General features: G+C 44.0%; 1 protein-coding gene across 1 annotated transcript in view; it reads right to left on the bottom strand.

Moving 5' to 3' along the window:
* Positions 1-16,859: 16,859 nt before the first annotated feature.
* LOC144798317 (intelectin-1-like) overlaps positions 16,860-26,328 on the bottom strand; it is a 58,958-nt gene continuing 49,489 nt past the window's right edge. Inside the window, exon 8 of the mRNA XM_078669129.1 lies at positions 16,860-17,220. Coding sequence (XP_078525255.1) covers positions 17,068-17,220 — 153 coding nt within the window. The 3' untranslated portion in view covers positions 16,860-17,067. The remainder of the gene's footprint in view (positions 17,221-26,328) is intronic.

Below are 26,328 nucleotides of genomic sequence, written 5' to 3'. Positions count from 1 at the left end.
ATCATGACTCTGCTTTTCCTTTGTAACAAAGAATGTGAATAGTGTACTGTAAATTCGAAAAATGTTTGCCTAAAGCACAATATTTTGTATAAAAAGAGAAGCCTGACTTTGTAAGTTTGAGCAGTCTCCTGAGAATATACATCCCGTGTGTTGTACTTCTAAGACGCTTGTTACCTTGGTTGCAGCCAATAAAATCGATCCTTGACTTCACCTAGAAGACTCTGAGTTTCTGTGGTCTGAATCAGGAAAGAACCCGAGGTCTTTGGGTGTACCCTGGCACCACTGGGTTACCGGTTTGATACCGGTTCCGAAAAACCCAGTACCTCACAGCGAGGCCCAACCTTAGGGGAAAATACAGCCCAGCAGCTTTCTGCTGATGCAAGTAGTACATACACATTCAGTCACAGTCTAATGTGGATTGCGAAATACAAAATGGAGTCACGCAAGCTAACTAAAGCTTACATGCTGCGAGGATAACTCAGTGGGTTGCATAACGCAAATACACAGTGTAAATGCAAATAGTGTCTATTTAGCCACATATTGCTAACCTGATATACCATAACAAGTGCATTAAGGGAAAGGGGAATTTCAAGACCTTCACTGCACATAAGCTATAATCATGCTACAACCCATTCGCGAAGGGAGTAGAACTGCCTAGACAGCAAAATGGGGAATCAGAGGGGAAAGCGGATAGAGGTGCAGTCCTCCATAACAGCGCCCAGGACATTAAATGGTGTTGGGACCATATTTAATTGTAGTATCCAGTTCTGGCTTGCATTTTGGGGATTTTCAGTGATGGTGCTGCCAAGTAATTGTTGAGCACTGAGCCCCAACACTACCTTCCTGAGTAAGCAGAGACTGTTCCCATTACTACCAATGAAAGTGAAGTGATGAAGCACTTACACTTAGCATGGTTTGCAGAGACATAGTAGGACTGACCCTGGGGCATCACAGGCAAATAACCTCAACCCCAACACAACCCTCATGCCGGAGTCTAGGTAACCCGCGGGTTTCCCATGCTCCCTTCAACTCCTGAATGGGCTCTGCTACTCAGTATCCGAGGTACTTTTGTGGGTATTTGTCGATAAACTGGCTGGGCAAGGCCCATGGATGGCTTCAAGATTACAAAACAACTCAACGTCTGTGCATCCTTCAAAAATACTTGCAACAATACACAACAGTCTACAAGTTTGGTTTTCTTTCTTCTTAGCAAAACAACCTAGCTGTAACCCAGAGTCTTGAGGCCTGCTCATCTCAGGCTCCAGGGCCTAGATCAAAGAGTATGTGTTGAATATCCATTGTGGTTCCAATAGTTCCTTGCAGGAGGTTAAGTAGCTGTAACCCTGCTGTTAATTGGATCTGTGTTCCCAACTTGTAGAGAGGCACAGATAATGAAGCCGCGTGACTGCTGGTACCCTGGTAGGGCACACAGGTATAATGAAGACACAACTGGCAAGTGTGGGTGAGTGGTGCTTGAAGGGGGTAGCTGGTAGAAATCCCGAAAACTGTGGACCAGCTTCTCTTCAACATCCGTCAAAGTCATCCTTCACAACCTCTTCTCTTCGCTGCAGTTTGAATGCTTGTTGTTGCCTTAAGACAGGAACTGAACGAGGCTGCGTGGTGGTTATGGAGAATATACACTTCCACAGCTCTAGACAAAACTTTTCATAGGGATTATATTATTCTATTCGCTGAAGAGACAGACCAAGGGCTAGGATTGGCTTTCATCCTCCAGGACTATCAAAGAACAGCCTACATATGCTGATTCATTAATTGAGGTTTTGCGGTCATGTTGAAGATTTGATTGATGCTGGATCCAGTTTGGTAAAGATCTGGTAAAGTACTGGTAATGCTGCAAAACATGCAATGCTTGCATGTAATACTGCGAGCAGACACAAGCTAGACCTAAAAGATGCATTCTAAGAACATTACATCAAGGGAAAAGAGAATACAATGTCAAGTGCCTCAACTCAAGGTTCACTTCTTGAGATGCTATGTCTGTTGAGGAAGGTGATGGGAGTTACCAGTTTAGAGTATCTCTGCCATTCTTTCCACTACTGCTTTAGGTCAGAGGCTATCGTTAGTTCCTGAATTGCTGATCATCTCCAAGCGAGTACCTAGGAAGTGCTTCTGCAAAGGCCCTTTCTTTCCCACAGAGGTCTGACCTCTGACCCAATTGACCTAGATAGAACTTCTTTCTGTCATAAAGGTTTCAGTCACTAACCTTCACCTGCCCAACCAATCACACTCCTGCCATATGCGGCCCTGCCTAGGCACGCTATCAGGCCAGTCTCCCTCAATTAATTCAGCACTTGCACCACTCTACCCAGACTGCAACTGGCACCAGCAACTAACATAGCCAGCCGCAATAAGCACAAGAAAGACACATACCTACCTATCTGTGAAGTATTCCCAAGATACCCTTAGCCATTCATGTAAGGAGGGCCACGCACATATTCCCATAGCTCAATAATATTCAAATTTAACTCAAATCCGTCTGTTAATTTTAATTCTCATGCTCCTAGGCAAATTCATTTAAGGCGGCTTTGCAAACGTCCTTTTCACAATTAATGGTCACTTTAACTATCACCTTTATCACTAGTTTTTGGCAGAAGTTACTTGAATAGGGATCAGGCTATAATTGGTAGCTCATGGTTGCATAAAACTACTTTCAAGAAAATGGAACCTGCACCCCCATGCCAGGAACCATTAATGAGGTATGTGTGCATTGATAACTCATTGGATAGCCAAGCTTCTGAGCTACCAGACCAGTAATGCCTATCAGTACCTATTTTCCCTCACGATAACTCATTCGAAGTGGACCAGGGAATACCCATAAACTGCAGAAACATGCGTTGGGCACTACCACTATGCCCACTTGTTGACCTTCATAATACATATGCACTGAAGCCAGTGGGACTTTATATTACAGGTTTACAAGACACATCTAGAGGGTTACATGGAAGGAATAGACAGTACTGACTGACTCTTCTGTTGAATAAATGATTACACAACTATGATAGACCAACAGATTGAGATGCTTTCATCTAAGAACAAAATGACACTAATAACCCACATTTGTATAGCGCACAATCACCCGTTAGGGTCTCTAGGCGCTGGGGGCCGTCGGGAAGATTAAGCAAGCTATTGCCCAGAGTCGCATGGTGCTGGGCTAACCTGCCGCCGGAGCCGGGGATCGAACCCTGATCCCCAGTTTCCAACGTCAGTCGCCCTGGCCACGGCGCCACACCTCTCCCACCTGAATGGCTGTGGTAGCATAGGACGGATCACTGAAATAATATCGACTACCAAAATATCGACTACCCAAAATATCGAGGAAAAAATATCTACAACCAAAATATCGAGTTTGTATGTTTAAACAGGTAAGTACAAAAATATCGAGTACAAAATATCGTTTACAAAAATATAGTTGTAAAAAATATCGACTTTAATAAAAACAATGTTTAATTACATTAATATAAAAAATTAATTACTAAAATATAATTAACAATACTTAAAATAACTTTTAATAATTAAATAATTAATGAAAGTAAAAAAATAATATTTTTTTAATCATATTTCTTAAAACATATATATATATAGTAACAAAATTTAATTAAATAATAGCCAATATTATTAACGTACAAATACAAAAGAGTAAAAATTACTATTCCCACTGCAAAGAGTGCAACAGTGGATATATGACGTTACAACGCAACCTTTACAACGCACTACCATTACAACGTAAGTATTGGTAAGTATATAATAATTTTTTTAATTTAAATTATTTAAAATTATTTAAATATAATTTAATTTAATTTAATTTCATTAAATTAAATTAATGTAAATTTAATTTTACTTTATTTTTACACTGTACCCCTGTACCCCAAAAACCCAAAACTAACCCTGAACCCTAAAAAAACCCTTTACCCAAAAACCCAAAACTGACCCTGAACCCTAAAAATACCCCTTTACCCAAAAACTAAAAACTGACCCCGAACCCTAAAAATACCCCTTTACCCAAAAACTAAAAACTGACCCTGAACCCTAAAAATACCCCTTTACCCAAAAACCCAAAACTGACCCTGAACCCTAAAAATACCCCTTTACCCAAAAACTAAAAACTGACCCTGAACCCTAAAAATACCCCTTTACCCAAAAACTAAAAACTGAACCTGAACCCTAAAAATACCCCTTTACCCAAAAACTAAAAACTGACCCTGAACCCTAAAAATACCCCTTTACCCAAAAACTAAAAACTGACCCTGAACCCTAAAAATACCCCTTTAATTTAACATAATTAGCAATTAATCAATTAAATTAAATTAATTACCAATTGCATTTTAATTAATTAACAAATATTATTTAATTATCAATTAATTAAATATTACTACCAATTAATACATTTACATATTTAATAAATAATAATTAAATTACTTCCCACCCTATTCCCCTATAAACCCACAACCGGCTACAGGAAATACATTATTTTAATTTACATAATTAGCAATTAATAAATTAAATTAAATTAATTACCAATTAAATTTTAAATAATTAACATATATTATTTAATTACCAATTAATTAATTATTACTACCAATTAATACATTTACATATTTAATTAATTATAATTAAATTACTTCCCACCCTATTCCCCTATAAACCCACAACCCGCTACAGAATAAAATTACACAATAATTAAAAAAAATCATTAATTAAAAATGATTATAACATAAAATGACACTTTTCACACATATTATAACATAAAAACACTATAAATAATTACATATTATTTAAAAAACGATATTTTTTACTATCTAGATTATATACTTGGATATTTTCACTTTCTATATTATTTACAGTCGATATTACTTCACTTACCTTAAAAACGATATTTTGGCTGTCGATATTCTGTCCTGTCGATATTTTCTCCAAACGATATTTAAAACTCGATATTCTGTCCAAACGATATTTTGGAGTCGATATTATGTCTGTGCACCCATAGGACATGATAGAGACATGCATGAGACCAAAGGGGAGGGTGAGCTATCCCTGGTACAGCTGGAATTCTCTTGTGCAGAGTAATATTTGTGAATGCAGGTTGGAGGGTGGAATCTTGGCTTTTGTGAATTGAAACATACCCATTATGAAGATAAGAAACATTTCCTCACAAATGTATATCTTCCGGAGACTTCTCCTGATAAACACAAATACCCAGGTAGATAAATCCTGGTTAGCAGAAAAATCAGGTGCTAGTTAAAATAGAACAGAGTTAGACTATTTTATATATGGATTTAAAACCTGTCCTGAATCTGCCCTAATCTAACTGGACTTTTCAGGTATATTAGGCAAGGTCTGGTGAGCCATCTCCCATTTTAATCTTGATTCAGTGAAGGATGTGCTCTCAGTCTATAATAGCTTCAAGAAGTAAAGTGTAAATAGAAATACTGTTGGCAAATCAAAGGTCTACTTGTAAATCTTATTTGCAGCAGTCCCTAAGATGTGAACCCTCAAACATGATTTCAGTTTTCATGTATCTATTTTCCAGTGAATTTAGGCACAATATTTTTGGGCCAATCAGACACACATATTAGTTGTAAGTACAGTGTTTTCCCAAAGGCAACTACAAAAGGACAACCCAGTGGATCAATAGTTTTTACAATGTAATGTAACTAATATTTATTACCATACCCAACACAGAAGACTTAAGGCACAAAGCTAGTTCCATGTTTTAATCTGATAATACAATGCAGCAAAGGCTTCCCACAGGTTTATACAGTGCTACAGGGACATTACTATGCATCTACACCTTCTGCAGAAAATACTTTTCTATTAAGCAAGGCACTACAAACTCAGGCTTCTGCTGAATTTTATTTGATAGATCTTTCTACCTTGAAACACAGAGGGTACAAAGTTCCCCGAGAGTATCTAGAGAGGGAAAAGGGGGAAGGAGTGTGTAAACCAACAAGAGTGGAGTCAGGGAGCGGAAGGCTCCCTTTTTAGAACTCAGAGGCCTCACACACCCAGCGAGCTAGATGTCAAGCTTCATCATTGGCCTCTTGCTCCTCGTCAGACTGGCGCTGCAATGCCTGACGGGCGCCTAAAAGGCGCTCTTTGTCGGAGATCTTTAGTTCAAGTCAACGGTTGTGTGTGTGTGAGGAGGAAATTGGGGGGTGTAGTCATGTGGGGAAGGTGATATTAAAAAAGGTGAACCAATTCACAAGGATTTTTATTAGCGTGACTGATTCCCTTGGTTAAAAGGTGGGAGGGGAGATAGAGGCTGTAAGGGGCACAGTGGAACTACCTCGACCCTCTAATTAGGTCAACATGTTTCTTGCTTAGTATCGCAATTCCTCAGGACCTCAAGTACACAGTACTACACAGTGAAAAACCAAAAGTGAAGATAAAAGATCAATACAACCTCTCTGGGTCTGTAAGGGTGCAGGCCAAGTGGTTCTGCCATGAGGGGTTGACCTAGAAAAGATATGAGAGAACAAGCTGCTTGATGAATAATGGCACCATCACCTCATCCAGTCATAGGTAACCCTTAAATCTCTTAAGGAATATGCACACTCCAAGGAATGTTAAAAACAAAGGCCCAAACAAAAGGCAAGGCCTTTGCACGTTAAGGTATAAATACTGACGATGGAGACAACACACACGAATGAAGGCGTAGGCTGATGCTTACCCTAAAGTAGTCCCTAAAGGGCCTCGCAGTCTGTTCCCGTGGGGCAGCACAAAAATGTATAATACCCTGGGGAGAAACAATAAATATACACACCGATTCAAGGTAGAGATTGTAGGGGTGGACTGAGGAGACCAGTGAGAAGGAAATGGCTATAGGAGCACCACGATATCAGGAGGTCAGGCAGGACAACCGCCAGCACCGGGGCCCGACATCCGGAACCCCCCAAGCCAGACCCAGCCCACCAGACCCCCCCATCGTCAGGGTGGCGTGCAGTGCGGCCCCATAGTGTAGGCATGTTGAAACCATGAGCACTTTGTCATGGCACAAGTGTCTAAAAAGATCAGCGTACCAAAGCCTCCAAAACCCCAGGTCATGATCGTGAGGGGCAGAAACCAGGAACATTCGGTCTGTAAACATATTGGAACACAAGTAAGAAAGCCCTGGTGTACAGCCCCACCGGGGCCGCACGATCCCCCGCCAAGCTAAGAAGGGGCCAGCGCGGCCGGAGTGTAGGCTCGGGAGGAAAGCCGGACATCATGGACCCCGCACTGAAGGTGTGGGTGGCCAGAGTCAACGACATCAGTGGGCCCCCGTGGGGTAAAGTGCAAGCACAGCTCTTACCTGATGTCAGTGCAGGCCAAGGCTTGCGAACCTACCCGCACGCGAGGCGCTCACTCGGTAGCGCGGAACAGCTGGTCATGGGAGTTCCGAAGTGTGAGGATTATAAGCTGTCCGCAGCTCCGCCTCGGCAACCGGGCGGGAAGGGCGTGGTCACAAGGCTAGACCGACTGCGCATGCGTGGGCAGAGTGTACTTTCAGGTATCAGGATTGAATGTGAATCATAGGGAACGTGGCGGCCATCTTAGCATGGTGAAAGTAAGGCTCCGTGTTAATCAAAAGTAAAGATATCACAACGGGAGCACGGTTACAAATAATTAAATGGATACCAGGATGGTTGCATGTGGAGGACAAATTTGGGAATAGTGATACAAGGGTATAAACCAAGGTCGAAAACGGATGACCACTGTGGACCTGTTATCCCAGAATTGAATTGGTGTCAAACATCACCCATGCAAGCGCTGGGGGGAAAAAAAAGGAAGGATATTATGTTGATATACCCCTCGAGGAGAAATGGATGCTGAGAATACGTGCCTAATGTGGAATAGCACTCGTCACAGGGGCGGGTATGGCATGGAGAAGTTACCCATTAGTGGCAGACATAGATCTAACTCGTCAGGGATGACCATGGGACCGAGTCATTCAGGCCAAGGGTATCTAACTGCAAGCGGTGAACCCAACGTTGCTCAATCCTAAATAGGGCCTGTTGGGTGATCGAGGGATGAGATTCAAGTACCACCCACTTGATGCTGTCTGCATGGTGGTCGTGTTGCAGGTAATGTTCATAGAGGCGTGTGTGTGTTTTGGAACACCGGATGTTGCTCTTGTGTTCCATTATTCTTTGCTTGACCTGCCTCATTGTCATGCCGATATACTGTTTTCCACAAGGGCAGATGAGCATGTAGATGCAACGAAGGCTGTTACAGTTTGCATGTATGTTCAGGTGCCAGGTGAACGTGTCGGACAGTTTAATTTCTTTACATTGGATTGTCTGAGGACATACAACACAGCCCCCACATTGGTAATGGCCCACCACAGGTGGTAGATTCCACAGTGTATTTTGACTGATGGAGGTTTGTTTCTTGGGACGTGTGTGGATAAGGGCATCTTTGAGGTTGGATGTGCGCTTAAAGGCAAAGCGGGGACGTGGAATGTCTAACTCCCCTGTATTCAGCAACCCCCAATGTTTATTAACAGTCTTTTTAAGGAAGGCTGAATTTTTAGTGAAACAGGTCACACAGGTGATCAAATTGTCACGTTCTTTTGGGTATGTTTCCAGAAGTGCCTCCCTGGGATTGTTGAGAGCCCTTTTGCGTGAGTCACGAATAAGTTTAGTGGGATAACCTCTATCCTGCAATTTATGTTGAAGTAAGACAGATTCCTTATTGTAGTTGGAGCTAGTGGTACAGTTTCTACGTATCCTAAGGAACTGTCCAAAGGGAAGGTTATCTCTAAGGGCCTTGGGGTGATGACTACTGTAGAGAAGAAGACTGTTTTTATCCGTCTCTTTACGAAACAGGGTGGTACTCAGTCCCTCTTGGTCCAGACTAATGATTAAGTCTAAGAAAGGTATTGTTGTGTCTGAGATGGTTCCTGTGAATTTCAGGAAGGTGTTCTGTTGATTGATCCAGGTACAGAAGGCGTCACAACCCTCCCGGTCACCTCGCCAAAGGACTAGTATATCATCGATATACCTGCGCCAGAGAATAATATTCTCAGAAAAGGGGTTGTGGGCTGGTCTAATGATATTGTCCTCAAAAGTGGCCATGTAAATGCAGGCTAAGCTGGGGGCGAAGGTAGAACCCATAGAAGTCCCCCGGATCTGATGGTATAGCTGGGACCCATACTGGAAGAAATTCTCAGTAAGGGCTATGCTGGCACAGGCCATGATGAAGGGGATGGGTGTCGGTGAAGACCACTCTGCCGTCCGGAGAGTGTCCTCCACTGCTTCCAAAGTGGCCTGTTGGGGAATGTTGGTGTAGAGAGCCTCGACATCCAACGTTAGGAGGAGGTCGACGCTCTCTCCCCCCTTGATGGAATCAACCAAGCGGAGTACATCCCTGGTATCCTGTAGATAAGATGGGATTTTCTTTACCAGTGGTTGGAAGAATACGTCGCAAAATTTAGAAAGAGGTTCAAGAAGTGAGCCGATGCCAGACATAATAGGCCTACCCGGGACAGGTGTTCCCTTGTGGATTTTGGGTAGGGTGTAAAAGTAGGGAATGACCGGGTCAGTGGTCAATAAAAAAAACTCTGCCTCCTTTTTAGTGATCCACTCATTAGCTTCTCCTTCCATAATCAAACTGGTGATCATGGTGGTCAGTCTAGGAGTGGGATCTGCAGGTAGAGGCCTGTAATGGTTAGTGTTGGCCAGTTGTCGTTTGCATTCTGTGTCGTAATCAGTGGCGTCCTGGATTACTGTGGCTCCCCCTTTATCCGCCTGTTTGATGACGATAGTGTTGTCATTACCAAGTGATTTCACGGCCATACTCTCTGCGTGACTAAGGTTGTTAAAGCTACTCATATTAGGTTTAGCCTCTAGAGACTTCAGAACTGCCTTCTCAAAGACCAGAACTTCTGGTGGGACCATACCATCAGTTGGCGTGAACCTGGACGGTCTATGCAACCCTGTGTCATTTGTTTCTTGGTCTGGTTTGTCATTGAAAAAGGAACGTAAGCGTACTTTTCTGAAGAGTTGCTTGACCTCACACATTTCATTGAATTTGTCAGGGATGGGGGTGGGTACGAAGCCTAGCCCTTTTTCCAGGACTCTGATTTCAACAGGTGTGAGGGATCTAGTAGACAGGTTGACTATCAAGCTCTCTTCCCTCTGGTTGTGCTCCTGGTCTCTACCGACGTCGATGCTGTGGTTGGTCCTGCCACTGCACCCCTTTCTGACCTCCTCGCTTGCGCCCTCTTCCTCTGCCCCAACCTCTGTCGTGAAAAGGAGGGTTCATAGGAAAAAACTGAGGTGGACCCTGAGGATAGAAGGGGTATTGCCAGGGTGGTAGCATTTGGGGGGGTCCTTGAAACATCTGTCCCTGATTGAAACCGTGGTTCAAATTCTGGCGTCACTGGTTACGGGTGTTATTAGTGGGGTTGCCACCACTAGAGTCACTGCCAGAGGAGCCTCTCCGGCTGCCGTTATCTGAATTATCATCAGAGGAGTAGCTATTCTTCTTATTGGAGTATCCTTCCTTAAGGTATGGATAAACCTTTACTTTGTCAAATTTATCCACATCCTTCTGGAGTTTGGTCATTTTTTGTTTGATTAGAAAATCTTGGTTATCAGAAATTTCTTGGTTAATTTCTGTCAATTTGGTGGTGAAGGGAGTTTTGGTTAGAGTGCTTCTAATGGCTGTTTCTAAGGCCGTGATTTTAACCAAAAGTGCATCTGCAAGTCTCTTTGCTGTCTTCACGATTAAAAATAGAAGATCTTTGGGTGCACTTCCATGACACCTGGCACCAATCACCTTTAAATTGGCCATCTTCAAGAAAGAGTCTTGGCATGATAGTTACCAAGAGTCCCTGAGGGGCTATATTAGCCCTTAGGTATTCAGTCATAATAACCCCATGGACTGTGATTCTGAGCCATTCTTTTTTCAGTCCGGTAAGTGTTGTCCAATCGTCATTAGTGGAGCCTGAGGCAGTAGCCCCTCCAACTCCCAGGAGTTGAGGAGCCGATCTCAAAGCCTCGGCTATAGCGTCTTCATCGAAGCTTAGACCAGGGACGTCCTCCATGGTCAGAGGATCAATCCTGGCGGGGGTGCAATATCCCCTAGGCTAAACAATGAGGGGGAGGAGGTTGTTCTAGAAACCCACGGGGGGTTCTAAAAAACGGGTCCACACAGTGGTTTGTCACTGTAGGTAACCTAGAGGGGTTCCGTGGGAGCTCAGCCCACGCTCGAAATTCAGTACAAATGGGGGGAACCAGTTCAGGACAATATTTAGCGGGGTCCAGTGTACATGTCCAGTCAAACATGAAACACAGAGGGTACAAAGTTCCCTGAGAGTATCTAGAGAGGGAAAAGGGGGACGGAGTGTGTAAACCAACAAGAGTGGAGTCAGGGAGCGGAAGGCTCCCTTTTTAGAACTCAGAGGCCTCACACACCCAGCGAGCTAGATGTCAAGCTTCATCATTGGCCTCTTGCTCCTCGCCAGACTGGCGCTGCAATGCCTGACGGGCGCCTAAAAGGCGCTCTTTGTCGGAGATCTTTATTTCAAGCCAACGGTTGTGTGCGTGTGAGGAGGAAATTGGGGGGTGTAGTCATGTGGGGAAGGTGATATTAAAAAAGGTGAACCAATTCACAAGGAGTTTTATTAGCGTGACTGATTCCCTTGGTTAAAAGGTGGGAGGGGAGATAGAGGCTGTAAGGGGCACAGTGGAACTACCTCGACCCTCTAATTAGGTCAACATGTTTCTTGCTTAGTATCGCAATTCCTCAGGACCTCAAGTACACAGTACTACACAGTGAAAAACCAAAAGTGAAGATAAAAGATCAATACAACCTCTCTGGGTCTGTAAGGGTGCAGGCCAAGTGGTTCTGCCATGAGGGGTTGACCTAGAAAAGATATGAGAGAACAAGCCGCTTGATGAATAATGGCACCATCACCTCATCCAGTCATAGGTAACCCTTAAATCTCTTAAGGAATATGCACACTCCAAGGAATGTTAAAAACAAAGGCCCAAACAAAAGGCAAGGCCTTTGCACGTTAAGGTATAAATACTGACGATGGAGACAACACACACGAATGAAGGCGTAGGCTGATGCTTACCCTAAAGTAGTCCCTAAAGGGCCTCGCAGTCTGTTCCCGTGGGGCAGCACAAAAAGGTATAATACCGTGGGGAGAAACAATAAATATACACACCGATTCAAGGTAGAGGTTGTAGGGGTGGACTGAGGAGACCAGTGAGAAGGAAATGGCTATAGGAGCACCACGATATCAGGAGGTCAGGCAGGACAACCGCCAGCACCGGGGCCCGACATCCGGAACCCCCCAAGCCAGACCCAGCCCACCAGACCCCCCCGTTGTCAGGGTGGCGTGCAGTGCGGCCCCATAGTGTAGGCATGTTGAAACCATGAGCACTTTGTCATGGCACAAGTGTCTAAAAAGATCAGCGTACCAAAGCCTCCAAAACCCCAGGTCATGATCGTGAGGGGCAGAAACCAGGAACATTCGGTCTGTAAACATATTGGAACACAAGTAAGAAAGCCCTGGTGTACAGCCCCACCGGGGCCGCACGATCCCCCGCCAAGCTAAGAAGGGGCCAGCGCGGCCGGAGTGTAGGCTCGGGAGGAAAGCCGGACATCATGGACCCCGCACTGAAGGTGTGGGCGGCCAGAGTCAACGACATCAGTGGGCCCCCGTGGGGTAAAGTGCAAGCACAGCTCTTACCTGATGTCAGTGCAGCCCAAGGCTTGCGAACCTACCCGCACGCGAGGCGCTCACTCGGTAGCGCGGAACAGCTGGCCATGGGAGTTCTGAAGTGTGAGGATTATAAGCTGTCCGCAGCTCCGCCTCGGCAACCGGGCGGGAAGGGCATGGTCACAAGGCTAGACCGACTGCGCATGCGTGGGCAGAGTGTACTTTCAGGTATCAGGATTGAATGTGAATCATAGGGAACGTGGCGGCCATCTTAGCATGGTGAAAGTAAGGCTCTTTCTACCTTACCATCCACACGAGTGCAATTATCCGTGGATGGCCATACTGCTTGTAGGTTGTACTTAATGCTGTTTTATTGTTACCTACACACAGTTCTCCAGGCGAATATCTACTGTGGATGTACTGAAAATGTAAAGTCATGGGTCTACTCAGAACAAAGAACCATTATAAAAGCAAGACAGAATCCCCCTTTAACGACTGTGGGTATGGGATTAAAGGAGTTTTAGACCCACAAGTAGTGTAGAAGAAAGGGCAAACAACAATGCAGTAAAAAAAAAGAATCACATGAATACATCCACAAGGGAGTGTTCAAGGTAAAACTAAACCACTGAAGCTGCCCCATGGTGGTGTGCTTCTTGAAAGCATTGTAGGCATTATGGGCAGTGAAAATACCTGAATCGTGCTGGAGTGATTGAAGTGCCGAAGGAGTTGATGAGTGAAGCATGTGCCAAGTTGCGCTCATGGGTAATACATTGCGCCATACAAGTTGACCCAGCATAACAATATATGCCGACGAGTGTTAAACATCCTTCCAGAGACAGACACACACACACAAATAAACACAAACACACACACACACTTTCTAAATACTAGGTAAAATAGACAAACTAATTCTTGTGTGAATGTAATATGGTTTAATGGAGTTTTGAAGGTATCATTTTTTGTCAGAGAAATGGAACTGCATAGTTCTTTACATATCATCCACAGTGTGTAGGCAGGTTTGTGTGCTGTACAGAATACTTTGTGTCTCTTTCTAAAAAAAAAAGTCAATGAACCTATAAAAGAAAACAGTGCACAACGTTTGAAACACCAAAGATTTTAGAATGTTTTGAGATTGAGCCCTGCCAAAAGCAAAGATTGGATACAATCCCCATGAACTGGTTTTACAACAGCTATCCCTCTTTTGTAATGAAGATTGATTAGGTAAATATAATTATTAGATAATAGGTTGAATTCAGTCACTTGGGGGCCAGATCTACAAAAAGTAGGAATTGCAATCTTCAAATTGCGATTCTTAGCTATTCACAATTAGGAACTCACAATTCCTAATGTAAGAAAATATAAAACTTATAATTATCGTATCTTAATGGGTCGCACATTGACCTACCTCATGAATATTATTGAGGTAGGTTGCAGTTTGTAGACCATTAGGAATGATAGCCATCACAGGCATAGTGGCCTGCTGGGGTCAACAGACCACCATGTCTATGATTGCTTTTCAATAAAGCATGTCTATGATTGCTTTTCAATAGAGCAATCTTTTGTTTTCCTTTTTTTTACATGCAATCTATTTTCCTTTAACCACATTAAAGCTAAGGCAATTCCCCCTGAGTGCTGTTACTCCAGATTTCCCATTGTTCATGATGAGCTTAGCTCGTCATGAGCACACGAGCAGTGTACTGCATGACGAGCTGAGCTCGTCATGAGCATGGAAGGGGTTGAAGGCACACAGGATGTGTTGAAAAAAAAGATTTGTTTTAGTTTCATTTTTCAGGAGCAGGCAGTAGTCCGTTGGACAGGTGCATTTTTCTAAACTATAGGGTGAAGTGCTGTTTATTTGGAAGTGTAATGTCAAGACCCTTGTAATACCTGGCATCCTTGGTATGGTTTCCCCTGACTTTGTGCCTTCAGACCTTCTGTTTTAGCTGGCATTGTTTTTACTGACTTTTGGACTCTGGGTACTTTACCACTGCTAACCAGTTATAAAGTGCATGTGATTGCTACTTAAAACATGGTAACATTAACTTATCCACAATTGGTATATTTAATTTACTTATCAGTCCCTAGTAAAGTACACAACATGTGCCCATGGCCTGTAAATTAAATGCTGTTTCTGGGGCTGCAGCACTGATTAAGTCACCCACTTAGGTAGCCCTTTAAATATGTCTCAGGCCTTCCATTGCGGAGCCTGGGTATGCCGTTTTAAACTGTCATGTCAACCTGGCAAGTTAGTCCTCTTGTCAGGACCAACCCATCCTTTTTAATACATATACGCCACCCATAAAGTAGGCCCTGAACAGCCCAAGAGCCAGGTGCAGTACACTTAAAAACTAGGACATGCACTTTTAAGTTTTACATGTCCTGGTAGTAAAAAATGCTTACATCAGTTTTACCCTAATGTGAGGTCTAAATCTCTCATAGGATAACATTGGGATTATCTTATTACATTCTATAAGTGTCATTTCCAAATGGGAGGATATGGGACCCCCAAGTTTTGGTTTCCCAAAAATCACAATTTAAAATCACAACTTATGGTGAAGTCAGATTTTAAATTCTAATTCTGAAAATGTCACTTTTAGAAAGTTGGCATGTTCTTACTTTAGCCATTAAGTGCCTTCTGCATGTCTCTGAATACATGTCAGTGTGCATGAGAGGTGGGGGTTGTGCATTCCCTACAGACAGCCAGACACAAAGGGAGCTTAGGTGTGACTGATGGACCATGCACATTCTGAAGGGCTATCCTGGGCAGGATGGGAGGGAGGAGCTGACACTTACTCCTGAATAGTCTTTATCCTGTCCCCATACAAAGGGCTGCATACTGCCCTGTAGGGAGTCTGGAGCCAGGACATGTAGGAAAGGGAATCTGTGCTCTTCAAAGGCCTCTCTTTGAAGTCTCCCCCACTTCAAAAGTGCAACTTGGTATAAGTACTGATAATCTGACACCACCAACTCAGTACACTTCTGGACCTGTGGCTACTCTGCCAGAAAGAAGGACTGCTGTGCTGCTACAAGCACTGCAACTCTACAAGACTATTATTCTGCTTGACTCCTACTTTGCTGTGCTGACCTGCTGCCTGCTGTCCTCTTGCCTGGGAGCGAGAAAGACTGGACCTGCATCTCTCCACCCCAGAACCAAAGTGACTCCAAAGGCTTGCTGGTCTGCCTCCTGTTTGAAGTCTCAGGGACATCAAATACTTCCATATCATCCTGCTACAGCACGTGGACTCTGATATCTGTTATTCTTGCCCTGCCAAGTTTTGCCAAATTAGTCCTGGCCCTTTGAAGTGGGTATAAAGTGCTGCTCCAGCAAAAATCCACACATCTACGCTGTTGCGCCGCTCGTAACCAGTGCACCTCCATCGATGCTGACGCATTGCCACTGATGTGAGGATCAAGTACATCGCCGACGGCACACCGCATCACCTCCTTCTCCGATGTATCTCTGACTTTACGTGACTCAGAGTCGCCGAATCAACTTCAGCCTAAGGATCCGCGACAATGCATTGCCTCCTCTGCTCCTTGCAGCACCCTCAATGTCGACGCAAACAAGTCACCTTGCAGTGGGCTAAAACTGGTCTCTGTATACGACCTGTGCTCCATCGTAGTTGGCCTGAACTTTTGGTTTTGACCTGGTCTAGAGGGTACCAGATAGCCCCGGTTGGCGCTTTTTTGCTTTTGAGCCCTACAGATCATTATATTTTTTTTAAATTCATAACTCCGGTTCTACTACGGTTGGAATTTTGTTGTGTTGTTCTTGTTTTGTTCATTACATTAGGCCTCATGTTTCTATCTAATTGATATTTTTTTGTCTGTTTTATTATTCAAAGTATTGCACATTGCTTCTTAAGTTAAGCCTGACTGTTCTGTGCCAAGCTACCGGAGGGAGAGCACAGGTTAATGTAGGGTGTATATCTGACTTACCCTGACTAGGATTGTAGTTCCTGCTTGGACGGGGTGCATACCTCCGGGTGCACCTAGAAACCCAATTTCTAACAATCCTACTACAAGATAGCTTATTGTGTCCTGGGTAAACAAGTTGCATCAAATCAATAGTTTCTCATCCCGTATCCAGATTTATGAAGTTGAACTCTATTTGATATGTGATAGATTCATCAAACCGATCGATTAAGGGTTGTTAATATAAAATAAATGAATTAATTTACATCAATGACAGTGAATTCTATTTTATTTTTCAAATCAAAGCTAAATGCAGAATGCTAAAAAGAGAGTTAGATTTGTAAGGAACAAACACACATAGAGAAAATAAAAGAAAACATTTATGGGTGTAGTTATTTACAGTGATTTGTACTTTGTACAGTGTGGTCTTCAGTAAATTGTATTAGTCGCTATTGATTCCACCACTGTGATGACATAAATCAACGATATAACAGCATCACAGTTGCCTCTGCCATCGTCTGGCTGACACTCCATCCTGTCTGATTTCCAAGCCCATCCGAGTCAAAGGCAGGAAAGTCGCCACACTGCTTCAGATCAGCACCTGGGAAATAACCTCCCCCGCCAATGCAATGCTGCAAATAGAAAGATGGTTAGAAATGGAGTATACATTTTTTTTTAAATACATATAAAAAAATGGTTTTATCATTCAGGGTCCTGTTTTATATGTCTTTAGCAGCGAGCACAAAAAATAAGCAAATCACCCCACCCAAAAATGCTTTCACTCCTGTGGACTCGGCAAGATAAGAATTCTAGTCTTTCACTTGTATATTAAATAACCGAGAAACTATCCTACAACTCCTACATAGTTTACTCCCTATTTAAAGAATTAATCAACTATCAATGTAGTTTCTTGTAGGCCTCAAAGCACATGTCCAACCAGCACAATGTTATTTAAGATTAGAACAGGATTATAAACATAATTCTGACACACATAATATTTGAAATCTTTGAAATCATTGAAAGAATAAAGAATTAAAAAAGTTTAATACAAGTCTTTTTTTAAGACATCGACTTCTTTCTTAAGAACCTTTCTGTATTTTCTGACCTCTTCATCTTGTTCAGGAATGTCAACATACACCTATCATTGTAGGAAGATAATTGATGGCAGTAGTTTGCACTAGCCAGCCCCTCTGTATTTGTTTGCCTCAAAGTAATATAGTAACCTGGATATTCTCCAGCGTGCTCAATGTCTAGCACTGTGCCATCTGCAGTGCTACTCTATATGCAGGATGCCCTCCATATATACACAATAACACATTAGTTGACAGAGCAACACTGTGACTTACTTGAATCAGTTGTGTAACTATGTTTGGGTTGTGCTCTGTCAACTAATACACACCTATCATTTACTGTTACCGACTATACTTTTCTTTACATTTTTGACTAGCATTTTTACGACTACTAAATATTTTTGGGGACCTACCTAAGAACAAATAGGTTGGTTTGGAATGTTCAGATTTGGAGTGCTATGCAATACTAATATTCATGAGTTATGTCACAAATTGTGGATCACTGAGATTGTTGGCCATTACTGGGATGGTGGTCCGTTGAGGTTAGCAGTCCACGAAGTCGGTCATTGCTGTTCAATAAAGTAAGCTTTTTAAAAAAAAAAATTGCCCATGTTCCTTAATGGAAAGGGTTCTGCCTTCAAAAAGAAAAGTTAGTTTTTTTGTACCTTTGAGCATTGATACTGGTCACGAGGTGGATCACTGCCTACTTCCCCACAAACTTTCTTTTTGAAATTCATAAAGGGACGGTGTTACTAAAGGGAACCCTTCCCTTTTGTGGATAGGGTTATCACCCCAACTTGGGCACCAGTAAAATTTCAATGTGTGCAACCGTATTTTCGTTGCTAAACATTAACACATATGACATGTTTGGGTACACTTACAACGCCCCCAATCTAGATATGAAAATTGTTTTTTATTCGGAGATCCCATTTTAGGAGTCGTAAAATCTTCTACAATCCTAAAATGGGATTAGTACATAGCAATAACCACTCTGATGGTCAAAATCTCTAGATTGGACCATTTGCGACATTAAAAATTCGTAGTAGATTTGGCACCATATTGATTAAATCATGAGCCATTATTTCTTTACAATTAGATTGAAAACAATGGGGCATATTAACAAGCTGAAGTATCGCCGCTTTCTCGGCACAATTCGCCGAGAAAGCGGCGATACTTCCTGCGCCCTATTAACAAGGGCATTGCAACGCCTGCCTCACGCCCACTTTGCATGACAGCGAGAAATATCGCTAATGACATGCAAAGTGGGCGTTCCCACGTTCAACCACATGTAAAATGTGGTTGGAGGTGGGAACACCCTATCACCAAGGCAGGCGTTGGGAGGAAAAGACCTGCGATAAACTATTTTATCGCAGGTCTCCCAACGCCTGCTCTGACCAGGCGTTAGGCATTGTTAACATGGGGGTGTGGATCATAAAGCTGAATCCACCTCCCCATATTATCAAGGCACACATTAGCGCGTGAAAACAACGCTTGTTTTCACGCGCTAATGTTCACTATCGCCGGCTATTGCAGGATTTACTATCGCCTACGTGTTGCGCGTTGATAATAACGCGCTAACACGGCAAAAAATTCCGGCGATAGTGAAATGTGTGATGTGCGTTTATTAACGCACATCTTGTTAATATGCCCCAATGAGTCTGCTTTTAGACTGACTGAATGTGGCATGACTTACTTCATGTGCTACTCGGTTCATTCTATCTCAGTGAACAAAACAAAGATTCACATTTTTGTCACTGGTTGATGTTTGGAGCTGTTGCTGTTAAGTTGGAATGAACATAATTTGCGAAGATTCTTGTGGTGAGTTGCTATTAGAAAGTTGCATGCGTGTGTTTGAGAACATCAAAAGCAAAAACATAGATGTAAAAAACGTCATGACCTACATATCTATTACCAATAAATCATGAAGGCAGGTATGTATAGCTAAATGTAGATTTGCTGTCTTTAAATGCACATCCAGATACGTTTGTTGCCACATGAAAATTACCCTCACATGGAATCAAAGTCATAATCGAACTTTAAACAATTATGTCCTCATTAATTATTCACTGTAATGTTTTACATGGATGTGAAATTAAATAGAGCAAGCATATACTTAACTGTATGGTTTTACATTCACACACATATTGTAGTCGATATGCAGGTCACAATATTTTTGCACAAGGGCATTTTGTTCAATAATTTAGTATTTTACCATTTTGAAGCAGTGGATGGGGATCTTGATGATAATTGATGATCATGGAGTTAAGAACAGGCTATTGGTGACTGCTTCTAGAGTACCCAGCATGGAGCTGTGGCAGAGACTGCTCCATCCTCCACATGTGACAGACAGAGCTTCAGTCTAATAAGACTTACAGAGCCACCAGCCTGTCAGGAAATAGACCCATTTGCAGCCCAGGCCTATGCAGTTAAGAGCGGTGGGGCCAGGTGGCGGCGATTTCGACAGATGACGACGAGGGAAAATTAATTATTTATTTAATTGTCCCTCGTAGTCGTATGTTGATTTCCCCCCTCCCCCAGCCCATCCCCACCCCTCTTACCTGCACGGGCCTTGGCTCCCCATTTGTTATCCAAATAATTTTTAATCATTATGCGGCACAGAAGGATGTGGTGTTCCCATCAGAGATAATATTGATCTCTCTCAATCCCTAACATCCTTCCACAGCATTCTAAGCATCTCCCACATTGGGTATAAATCCATACACCTCTGCCTTTTTCAAATTTTTGCTCACAGGACTGCTTAATTAGGCAATGCAGCTGGTGGAGATACTGATAAGTTAATACACCTGAGCTAAATCTTTTTAACACCGGGGTAATCTCACCTAATTTCTCTCATTTGCATTAAATTTGTTAAGCTAAGTTGCATTAATTATGCCTTGTGGCATAATTAAAGACAGCACAAAAATCCAAATCACTGGAGCAAAGCAAAATCGTGTAAGACTAGAGCGCTTGTGGCTGTTTTACGTAGCACTTGGGCATTTGTGTGTTTTTTAATTTGTTTTTTTTATAAATCTGTTTATTAGTTTTAAAGAACAGAAGAATCAAGAAAAGAAAATCAACATACAATAACAATAAAAAAGCTTCATTGGATATGTTCTTGAAAATTCACAATAAGCAGTAAGGGAAGGATATACATTATGAAGGTCATTCCACAGATATAAGCGATTCTGAGTAGGACAACCAGTTTGCCCATATCCTATCATGCTTTTAAAGGCACCCCCTGGATTTATAAATGTATTTCTCTGCCACAGCAGCCAAGTCAATCCCCCTTATCCGTTCAAGAAAAGGCAGAGCTCGTTGAGATCACCAGTACTGAGAAATGTCTCTTTTTGCAATAATAAAGCCCACTCCGACCAGAAGTCCCCGCGGCTCCCCCCACCAGGTGTTCAGGAGACCCTATAGAATCAACTTCGGGTCCAGGGGAACTCTTCTGTGTATTACATGAGAAAAGGTAGTGCAATGCGCGCCTAGTAAGTTTGGATGAGATGACAGTCTCATACCACTTGAAAAAAGGACCCCAATGGATGTCAGAACCAGCAACAGTGTGAAGATGTCCCGCTCCCCATACCTTGTAGTAGTGAGGGGCCGTAATAGATACGGTGTCAATATTTTAATTGGAAGAGGCAGAGCCCTATCAATATCTTCAGGGATCTAGGGACCATTTTTGCCTCAGCCCAGTCCTTGTTGTCCAAAGGGCCCATGTCTCCCTCCCAGCGCTCCTTGAGAGTAGTCATTAGGTCCAGAGTTGTGCGATAATGGTGGGACACGCCTGTCTCAACAAGGTGTGCCTCAAGGGGATTAAATTGAGGGAGAGGCTTTAAGGGGTCTAGATAGGCCTCGAGGGCATGTTGCATCTGCAGGAAGCGATAGACTTGTGATTTATGCATTGTGAAGGTGGTGACGAGGTGCTGAAGAGTTCACATGGCCGTGCCCTGACACATGTCCCCCAGTATTGTAATCCCAATAGAGTCCCATGCCTTAAATCACTCCACGGCAGCCAGAGTGGTGTCATTGCTGTCGGGACCACATGCCATCTAACCCACCTCATTGGCTGGTAACAGGACAAAAGGGGCAAGCAAATGGCCAGGGGAAGGAATGTAGGAACTGTGCGGCCATAGAGTAGATTAAGTGTACCGCACCGGTTCAACTCCAGATTGTCCGCCACGATGTTGGTATACTGCCAATCAGCGAAGAACCAGTCGATGATAGGGAGAAGGTGGCTGGCCCAATAATATATTTGGAGATTGGAGAACCCCAATCCGCCCTCGAAGGGTTGCAACACACATTTGCGGAAGGAGCTATGTGGGAGGCCTCCAGCGTAAATTAAATGTGCTACCTCAGCTTGCAGTGTGTAGAAGAAGGAAGGGGGGATAGGGTGGGGATAGTTCTGTAGGGTGTAGCGAAATCTCAGAAAGGAGATCATTTTGAATAGTGCGCCTCTGCCGCCCACGCTAATGGGAAGAGTGACTCAATGGGCCATGTCCCTCCTGGCTTTAGTGACAAGAGGTGTGATGTTGAGATCCCCTGCTTGTTGTTATAGGGTGATAAGTATTCCCAGGTAATGGAAATGCTCCATGGACAATGGAAATCCGCATAGAGTGAGACTCAATCCTCATGGTCATCAGGCCATCGGAAGCCGCACAGTTGTGTGTCCTGCCGGATCCATTCTGCTTAGGGTTCAATAGTAAGTGCACATAAAAGGAATAAGAGAGTGCACCAGTGACGGGTACCTCATCCAATGGGGATGGTGGGGAAGGTCACCATGTTGACCAGGACTCTTGCCTAGGGGTTCGAGTAGAGACTTCGCACCCACGGGTAAAAAGTAGGGCAGAAGTTCATCTGCTCATACAGATGAAACAAGAAAGTCTAGGCTTTTTATAAATCAATTGAGAAGAGGGCTTGATGCTTTGCTTTACCCTTGAGAGAGCGATCGTGTTATGTACCCTGCAAAGGTAGTGTCAAGTGCCACAATCAGGCAAAAAACCCTTTTGGACTGGGTGAACAAGGGACGTAACGATCTTTAGTAGGCCGTTCGCCAGGAATAAGAATAAAGATAGCCTAAAGAACTTACATTCCCTAAGAGGTTTCTGTGGTTTAAGGATGACAGATATTGTGGCTCATGGAGGTTGTATGGGAGTTTGCCCAACTTTAATGCCTCCTCGAACATCGTGGGAAAGTTGGTGCATAGGAGGGTAACATATTTTTATAAACTTCGAAGGGATGGCCTCTGGTGTTTTCCCACTGGGGAGCCCCCTATGCTTGAAATATTTTTGGCCGCAATAATGGGTTCATCCAGTACCTGCCTGTCACTGGTAGTTAGACGGGGAAGAATAAGATCTTCCAGATAGGATGGAGGCACTCAGGTTCCGCCATTAAGCGGTCAGCATAGAGTCTGTAATAATAACAGGCACACTCCTGCGCTTTCAACCCATCCCCATAACAATGGACGAGATCAGATGGAGGGCCATGTCTCGGTTCGCTAGCCAATACAGGAGTTTCCCAGCCTTGTTCCCAACTTTGGAAATCCCGCCCCTGGAGGCAAGGTGAGCAGAAGTCGCAGTGTCTTGTTGGTTCTGGCAGAGTATGGTCGTTTTAAGTCTGCCACATGTTTAAAATGGCCAGTGGAGTTCGCGTTGTAGGCCTCATCGGCTAGGCAAAGGTCCTGTTCAAGCACCAAGAGCTTTTTGAGTCTGTGGGAGCAAGCAGCTGATTGATAGGAGATGATATGGTCACATAGAGTCACCTTTAGGGCCTCCTAGAATGTGGTGGTGGAGATGACAGATGGTGGGTTGATTTTGAAATAGTCTGAGATGTGCATCTGAAGGAAGTCCACAAATTCTAAGGCAGCGAGCCACCATGATCTGAGGCGCCAATGACTGAGTTGTTGGTGTCAAGAGGGCCTGAGGGTTAAAGCGAAAGGAGCATGGTCTGTCAGTGCACATAGGAGGATGAATACAACAAGGAGACGTTTGTGAAGGAGGATGGCAGCGCTTCTGGATCTGGCCATGTATCAAGCGTGATAGACTTGTGTGTAACCTCCTCGTTGTAGCACAGGGCAGTAATTACTACGAAGGTAAGTTTCTTAAAGAATTTCCACTAGTGGGGAAAGACGTTTAAGGTATTGAAAGTATTGAAAGACAGCCCCATGTTTAATTGTATGATTGAGGCAGTTTTCATTTCAGGAGAGAGCGGTGAGCAATGTATGAGTTTGTGTCATGGGGAGTGTATAAAAAGGAGGTAGGCAAGATAAAGCGGGCTCAGAGTGTAGCAGTATACTGGAACAGAAAACAATAAACTCCATTCTATTACTATGATCATCAAAATAACCCTTTCCAGACTCTTCACTCCTCTACCCCTCCTTGCATCATCTCAAACCTCATTTACTATTCAGATCTCCCAAACAAGCTTTTCTAAACCCTTCCCTCTGACTCGTTCCCCCTCCATGTCCCCTTTACTCATCTCATACCTTCTCCTACAGCTATGATACCCAAAAAACACTTTTTAGAGCCTTCACTCTTCTGTCTCTCCACTATCCTTTTCAATCCAACTAACAGACTCACTTGCCCACCTGTCAAATTAATTGAATATTTCCCTATACTAATTCCCCCTAATCCTGTTTGGGTTCCGGAGTAGCGTACTACTTGCCAAAAAGCAATTCAACACCTCATCAGGGGTAATAATCATTATATAAATGCAAACCCTTCCCTCTTCTATCACTCCACTATCCTTTTTCAACCCAAATAACAAACTCACATGTCCACAGCTCAAATTAATTTCACATCTCCTCAAACTAATTCACCACTAATCCTCTTTGGGATCCGCAGTAGGGTGCTACATGCCAAAAAAGCGCTTTGATGCCTTGTCTGGTATAGTAAGTGCTATATAAATACAATTACAATGACATCAAATAAACATATTACCATCAAACATCTATCAAATACCATCAGAACTCTCCACACTTCCACCCCAGAAGCATCTGTCGCCCTTGCAAATGACAACCAATAACTAGCTGGGAAACAAAACAAGGAAAGATCAAGCAATTGTGGTCAGATGCTGCCTCGGAGGTAGGTCAGGTGTCCAGGATGGGGGGCCAATTTGTCCACCGGTCTGGGGGAGGAGGAGGGGGAGGTGGAGCGATGAGGAGGAGGGTGTGCCACCGTGTATCTCCCCTCATCTGTCACCGGATTTCTAGAGGGATGACCTCGTGTGTGGTAGCACCCGTGGAATGTTAATCTCATGCGTTTCTGGGGGGGAGACTGGAAGCGTGCCCTCCCACATTAGAGCAACCCTAGGGAGAGACGGTGCATTGCAAGGGAAGCTGTTTGGGAGCCCACAAGAGGGCCTCTTCAGTATTTGGAGTTGTGGAGTACCTTGAGGCGAAGAGGGGAAGAGGAGCATATAGCGGAGACAAATAGAAGGGAGTCGTCGCTTAACAGTATCATATGTCCTTCACTATATAGCATCGGTGTAGTCCGGAAATATCATCACTCTTGTGTTTCAAAAATGGAGATCAGTTACCTTGCGGGCCTCTCTAAGGATTGTGTCCCAATCCATGTAGTTCAGGATTTTGGCTATCAAGGGATGAGGCGGGCCCGGGAGGGGGCTGTCAAGCAAGGGAGCAATGTGCCCTCTCCACCGCAAAGCAGGGAGACTGGGGGGAAGTGGGCAGCAAGGAGGTTAGGCAATTCTTAAGGAAGCATTCAGGGAACTGCTCTTTGGAACCCTTGGGAAATCCCACAAAGTGTAGGTTGCATCATCGGCCGGGCCTTCAACGTCATCTGCGTGGGCCTCCAGCTCTGCAGATGCTGTCCTGAGGCAGTGACCCGTATACTTGAATTCTCTGATAGTGTTTTCCAGTTCCGATACTCTGCCCTCAACCTCCGTGACTCTGTCCCTAACTCCCCTGAAGTCATGTCATAGAAAAGAGGCCTCCACACCCACCTCACCAATCTTAGTTTCCAGCAGAGAACAGTGGTTTGAATAGCCCGAAGGATAGCATTGTGGCTGTTGGAATTCAGTGGCTGTACAGAAGAGTCTGATGGAGTCTTCAAGGGTCCCTGGGGAGCCATAGCAGAGGCTGTATAGTGGTCGATTTTGGCCTGGGAATGAGAAGCCAAGGGTTTGTTGTGGCCCATGTGGAACTCAGAAGGGTCGCCAATACGTCAAGCGCATGGAGGCCGTCAGGAGCGACAGCAACTCAGCCTGGCCCGCTTGCCCCCTGCTGGGAGAAGGCAGGAATATGGGGGGCAGCACAAGCATCCAGAGGGAGGTACATAAGGGATGGTGGGCTCACGTTAAAGGGCGACGTGTGATGGCTCCCTGTTGGGGAGTTGAGGTTCTGGTGTTAAGGAGGGAGGGCTCCAAAGCGCAATGCAGGAGAGCAGCATGAAACCTAAGGGTCACTGTTGGTGCCACAGGCAGGAGCAAGGGAAGTCAAACAGGGTGATCACCACCAGGTATGTCCAGTAGTCTCCTAAGGGGAGGTGCTTCCACCAAAGTAGCTGTTGTAAGCTCCTCCTGAAGCACTGTTCAAGACACAGCAGGCCCCAGCCAGGCAGTCCAGGTGGCCACTCTTATGTAGTTTTGTGCAGGGGAAGAGACAGACCACAGCATGGTCAGCTTGTATGTCCCCAGAGAAACACCAGCACGGCC

Source organism: Lissotriton helveticus, chromosome 12, assembly GCF_964261635.1.
Source record: "Lissotriton helveticus chromosome 12, aLisHel1.1, whole genome shotgun sequence".
NCBI classification, from domain to species: domain Eukaryota; kingdom Metazoa; phylum Chordata; class Amphibia; order Caudata; family Salamandridae; genus Lissotriton; species Lissotriton helveticus.
The sequence above is the reverse complement of the archived record's forward strand: the minus strand, read 5'-3'. Positions and strand labels throughout refer to the sequence as shown.